The sequence below is a fragment of the Struthio camelus genome, chromosome 11 (genome assembly GCF_040807025.1).
Source record: "Struthio camelus isolate bStrCam1 chromosome 11, bStrCam1.hap1, whole genome shotgun sequence".
NCBI classification, from domain to species: Eukaryota; Metazoa; Chordata; class Aves; order Struthioniformes; family Struthionidae; genus Struthio; species Struthio camelus.
The window spans coordinates 25,561,907-25,568,088 of NC_090952.1; the positions used below are offsets into that span (position 1 = coordinate 25,561,907).

The 6,182-nt window shown below is 63.5% G+C and overlaps 1 protein-coding gene across 1 annotated transcript; it reads right to left on the bottom strand.

Moving 5' to 3' along the window:
* Positions 1-904: 904 nt before the first annotated feature.
* Positions 905-5,577, bottom strand: SNX12 (sorting nexin 12). Its single transcript, XM_068956997.1, has 4 exons — positions 5,347-5,577; positions 3,686-3,781; positions 3,348-3,472; positions 905-2,741 (listed from the first exon to the last, which is right to left on the bottom strand). Exons 1-4 carry the CDS (start codon positions 5,509-5,511, stop codon positions 2,639-2,641), a joined length of 489 nt encoding a protein of 162 aa, XP_068813098.1. The 5' UTR covers positions 5,512-5,577; the 3' UTR covers positions 905-2,638.
* Between the last annotated feature and the right edge of the window lie 605 nt (positions 5,578-6,182).

Here is a 6,182-nt window from a genome sequence, read left to right on the forward strand (position 1 = left end):
CGGCAGCGGCGTGGAGGTGACGGGCCCGGCCGTGTCCGGCCACAGCGCGCTGTCCCCGCCTGAGCCCACCGGGCTGCCGCCGCCCGGTCCAGGTCCCGGTCCCGGGGAAGGCTGCGGCGCGGCGGCGGCGGCAGCCCCGAGGCGCAGGCGGCTGGCGATGGCGCGGCACTCCTCCTCGAAGAAGCTGAGGAAGAGCGGCGAGAGCGGCGAGCGCGGGCCGCCCACATGCCGCAGCAGGTCCGGGCAGCCCGGCGAGCCGGGACCGGCCGCCGCCCGCCGCATCCCGCCGCCGCCCGCCCCGGGGCAGGGCCCGCGCCGCCGCGCACCGCGGCGCCCCCTGCCGCCGCCGGGCCGAGCCGCAGCTCCCCCCCGCCGCCGCCGCGCACCGCGGCGCCCCCTGCCGCCGCCGGGCCGAGCCGCAGCCCCCCCCCGCCGCCGCCGGGCCGAGCCGCAGCCCCCCCCCGCCGCCGCGCACCGCGGCGCCCCCTGCCGCCGCCGGGCCGAGCCGCAGCTCCCCCCCGCCGCCGCCGCGCACCGCGGCGCCCCCTGCCGCCGCCGCCGGGCCGAGCCGCAGCCCCCCCCCGCCGCCGCCGGGCCGAGCCGCAGCCCCCCCCCGCCGCCGCGCACCGCGGCGCCCCCTGCCGCCGCCGCCAGGTCGAGCCGCGGCCCCCCCCCGCCGCCGCGCACCGCGGCGCCCCCTGCCGCCGCCGCCAGGTCGAGCCGCGGCCCCCCCCCGCCGCCGCGCACCGCGGCGCCCCCTGCCGCCGCCGGGCCGAGCCGCAGCCCCCCCGCCGCCGCCGCGCACCGCGGCGCCCCCTGCCGCCGCCGCCGGGCCGAGCCGCCCCCCTTCCCGCTGCCCGCCCCCTGCCGGTGCCCCCCGGTGCCCGCAGGACGAGGCAGAGACTGGCTTCACAGTGGTTTAATGCGAACGGAACTGGGACGTTACACTGGACAGGGTGTAGACAGCTTGGTGGATTACAGCCCCGCAGCGGGATACACAGGACGAGGGGCCCGCGGCGCGGCCGGAGCTCGCCCGGCCGAGCGGCGGCGCGGGTCGGGGAGGACGAGCCCCCGCCCCGCAAGCGCCACAGCCGCCTCCGGCAGCCTGGCCTCCCGCGCCACCCCGGCGGCCATCCCCAGGCCGAGCCAGCCCTCACAGCAGTTCCCTCCCGGTTTCAGCAGATCATCCTTCTCTCTCAGGCCCACTTCTCACCCACGAGTGCCAGTTCCTTGCCAGAAAACCCACGAGACGTTGCCAAGGCCTTAGGGGACACGCTTGGCAGGAACAGGAGGTCAGTCCCTGTACACCTACGCTCCAGGACAGGCTCAACTCTGCTGCCACAAAATGATCAAGCGCTTACAAACCAGTCAGCAGCTAGCATTGACCTGATGAACCCCAGAGCAGAGGCTGAAACTCACTTTTTGCAGTTGCGAAAGCTGGAGGCGCCTCCAAAGGGCAGTTGTGGTGCAGCAGGTCACAGCCTGGTGGTCCCTCTCAAGCTCTGAACAGTTCCCTCACTAGTCTTGCATCTTCCCTTTGACATAAGTAACAGCCCAGCTCATCACAGGACAGGGGAAAAGAAAGGATGATCAGTCCTTATCCTGCTTCACAAGCAAGCATCTAATCCAGCACTGACCTAGCACTTTCTGCTGTCCCTTTCTGGAGAGGTGGTCACACCCTAGGTCTGAGTGCTGGGCTCCTCAGCCAGCTGCTGTCATCCCTGCTGCACACTAGCCCAGTGCCCCACCAGCCTTCTTCTGCCCTCCCTCAGCCAGACCAGTCTCCTCCCCCTCTGCAGCTGGGGCGCAGGATACGGTCACCATAGCTCAGCTGAACAGGGTGCTGCTGGAAATGCCACCACACCTGCCTGCAGCAGAGCGAGCTGTGGCATTTTTAAATCCCGGGCCAGGCAACACAGCACACGCTGCTATACCCAGGCCATCCCAGCATCCATACACCAAACTGCTCGGGCAGAGCATCAGGAGAGCGCACGTTGTGGAACCCCCCCAAGCTGCCAGCAGCACATTAGAAAGGAGGGGGATCAACACTGATACACCAAACAGGCCTGTAATGCAGGAGGCTGAGAGCAGGGCTAGAGTAAGTCTTGGATCTCAGCACTTCCAGACAGTGAAGAACGGGGGTTTCATGCAGGGTGAATGGGGTGGGTGAGGGACCAACACACCCAGGCACCTATTCGCTGTTTTGCATAAGCCTTACTAAAACTCTAATACTTGTTGCAATCACTGACCAACATGACAATTGCTATTCTTCAGAGTCTCCTGCAGAGATGCTTGGGGCTGCATGGACAGGGGAGTGAAGGTCATCTCACACCTTTCTGTACAGGGAGAGAGGCAGCTCACACACCGTAATGCCATAGGCAGGTTCCTGCTCCACACCTATTCACACCTGCTGCTAGGTGCAGGACAACACATTCACTTGCATAAATCTTCATACCTTTAGGCCAAGACCACAGCCCAGTAGAACAGACTGCTGCCAGTTACAAAAGAGGAAAATACTGAACAAATTGGGAGCTTCAAGAGAGGAAAAGCTGGTTCAGAGAAGACAGATTTAGTGTAAAAATAAATGTCATTTTTGCAGGAGGGAGGGTGGAATGGAGGAAGACGGTGCCAGGTGCTCCTACTGGCGCACTTTTCCTGGGACGTAATTCCTATCAATAGTCTCCTCTTGCAGGAACATATGTAAGCAGCGCTCATTCTGTGCCAGTGGGTGTCCAGCAATTCTGGAAGAAAAGCACAAGTGGAGGTTAGCACAGCCACCACAGGGGTCCCCACAAATCCACTTTGCGTAGTGAGTGAATAAGGTAAACTTCACTAACGGGGACCAGCCTCAAGCACAAAAATGTCATGATCACTCCACAGCCTTGGGAGGCCTGACCTGCCCAAGGGGAGCAAACCCAGGGACTTGGGCTTTTCCCGATCAAATTGAAGCCTTGAAACAGCCACTCTGGGGCGAGGCCAAGGTCACTGGATCGGCATGTATCAGGGCCAGCAAGAGATGCTTGAGCACAGAGTAATCCCTCCACTAGCACGCTCTGCAGCAGGGTCACGAGCATCCTGAAACAACACTATGCAGTCAGTGAGTCTCTGCAGCACAACTTATCTGCTAACATTCACTTCAGTCTCAGAACAGAGCACTGAATACAGTCCACAGTCAAGGCAGGACTTGCTTCAGAGATGTGACTTCACTACCCAGCTGCAGGCACCATCCTTTAGCGTGGCACTCGCACACAGTGGATCAGGATTCCTTCCTAGTCAACCCACAACCCTTTTCTGCTGGCAGCAGCCAGGAGGGCAAGCACACAGCAAGCCCAGGACACCAAGCTTACTTGTTAATAAACTGTTCTAGTCCCTGTCTCCGCTCCTCAATGAAGGACTCCTCAAAGATGCCTTCGTCTCCTCGGAATGGAAGCTGTCGTTTCAAAGCTTTTCCAGGCAGCGGTGGCACTACAATCTGAAAGCGCAGAATCATCGCCATTAGCAGAACTGCCTCCTGCAAGAGGGCTTCCTTCGCTGTTTGATGCTCAGCTCTAGCACCATTACTTGGCCAGAGATCAAGCCTCAGCAGCAGCAGCCCACCACAGCCTCTCCTCTGGGTAAGACATGATCATTGCTACAATTGTTACCGTGTGACCCCATTGCAGCAAAGGTCCGAGCTAGGCCTCACCTTACTGTCTCGCTCCAGCTCATTCTTCAGCCATTCAAAGTCACTGTATCTTCTCCTCACACACGACTCCTTCAATTTGAAGATGGGGAGGTTTGTCTGTAACGAAGAGAAGTAGTTAATTTGCAGGTTGGTTCAGAAGCCAGATAGCATTTCAAGATGTAATCGAAACCTAAAGCTGCATTTAGAAAGCCAAGCCCCCTGAGAAGAACGCATCACGAGAACACCCAGCTCCATTATTCAGGACATAAGCACTGAAGCCCTTCAAAAATCAAGCAAGCACTTGCCAGGCTACTTGAAGCCAGCCGTTCCCTCCCCCTCAAGTTACTATTTCAGGAAAACACCCCCTCCCAGGGGCACACACTGGAACCAGGGCTTACAGTACAGAGAAGGCTTCCCGCCCCCCCCCTCACCCCCTCCGAGTTCACTCCATTTTGAACTGGTGTTCAAGAAAGCTTCGTAGTAGCTTCCAGAGCTAAAGAACCTCCCATCTGGCACTGCCGTTTCCATGGAAGAATTAAGGGAGGAAATCTTGTCCCAGCAACTGCCCAAGGCCAGATCTCGTGCTACAATCTTCTCTACAGAACAGACTGACTACCCAAATGGAAAAGCACCTTTTCCATATCTGGCCTGTGCCACGACAGGAACTTTGCAGCAGTTCCCCTCCCTTCTTCCCCCCACATCGGAGTCGGAAGCCTGAAAGCTACAGCAACTTCACCCTCACGCTGCCAATAATAAATACATCCTGAAACAATCAAGGAACTAAGGCAGCAGAACCTTCTGACAAGTCAGCACCAGATGTACACAGGTGGTGCTGCCACACACATAACTGTATTCTCATCAGGTCCGCAAAACAAAACCAGCCGCTTTTGAAACATCTCTGCAAGAGCTAGTCTCAGTGACACTAAGCGGTTCTCACTGCCATCTGCCAGACACTGTTTGGCAGGTTGAACGAAACCAAGCATCAGGACAGAAAAAGAGCAAACACCCAATCCTCCTCCGAAAGGCAGCGGAGACGCAGCAGTTAAATCATGCCGTGGAACAGAAGCCAACGCCAGCACCGTAACGTACACTAGCAGCACCTTGTTTCAGGAGAAGCTCAGTTTTACTTGCGCTATCCTATAGCGAGCCTCGAAGTCACCACCTCAGCCCAATTAAGGCCCAGAACCCTGCAAGAAGCGCTCAGCCTGCTACGCGCTCTTCAGGACCGCAGGCTCTTTGTGAAGCGACCGAGCTTATTCGCAGACGGCAGCTCCACCGCAGCGTGATGGGCTCCCGAGGCACTGACAACTGGCTTGCCTTCCCTCTTGGAGGAGGCAGCTGCGGGCAGCCGCTTCCCGCGGCTGAGCGCCAGGCCTGGGGGCCTGCCGGGGGGCACCCTCCTTGGTGCCCAGGCCTGCCTGGACGGAGAAGGCCCTCCTGCAGCGGCGAGCGCCCCGACCTTGAGCCCTCGCCCACTGGGGAGCGGCCAGGCCCGCAGCCAGCCCCAGCCCGGGCTTCGCAGGGCCCGGCCTCGCCCCTCACGAGTACGTCCCCCCCCCCGCCCGCCCAGGCCCATCCCCTGCCCCCACGGCTCCCCCCGAGCTCGCCGCGGGCCCCCTCCCCGGTCGTCCCCCACCGGGGCCTGCGCCGCCGGCCCGCAGAGGCCGCGCCGCGGGCCGCACCCGCATGCGGAGCTCGTAGCTGGTGTATCTGGCGCGGCCCATGCCCACGGTCTGCGGGTTGAAGATGTCGATCTCCAGGAAGTTGCTAGGCGGCCCGTACGCGTCCGTCAGGTCCTGCGGCTTGGCGTTCAGGCGCCGGGTGTCAGCCACCGCCGCCTCCGACATGGTGGTGCTGCCGCCGCCGCCGCCGCCGCCGCCCCGCCCGGCCGCTGCCGCAGCCCCGCTGCCGCCCCGCCCGCGCACGCCGCGGCTTCGCGCCGCCCGCCGCCTGCAAAACCGCGCCGCCTATCCAGGGTCCGGGGTCCCCGCCGCCGCCCCGCCCGCGCACGCCGCGGCTTCGCGCCGCCCGCCGCCTGCAAAACCGCGCCGTCTATCCAGGGTCCGGGGTCCCCGCCGCCGCCCCGCCCGCGCACGCCGCGGCTTCGCGCCGCCCGCCGCCTGCAAAACCGCTCCGCCTATCCAGGGTCCGGGGTCCCCGCCGCCGCCCCGCCCGCGCACGCTGCGCCGCCGCCCGCCCGCCGCCTGCAAAACCACGGCGTTTATGCAGAGCGCGGGGCGAGCGGCGGCGCCACCCCGGAACCTGAGGCCAGGACTCGCTCACGCCGCGGCCCCGCGCCGCCTGCGCCGCCCCGGCCGCTTCCCCGCACTGGGACCGCGCAGAGCCCGAGGCTGAGGCAGCCGCGCTGGGAGCGGGGCTCGGAGCCGCGGCGCGGCCCGGAGGAAGGGCGAGGGCTCTGCTATACAGCGTCCTGGGCTGGGCCAACCCCGGGCGCTGTGTAGCGCGGCGAGGCCGCAGCCCCGGAACCTGGTTGCCAACCCTGGTTCACCGCCCGGGC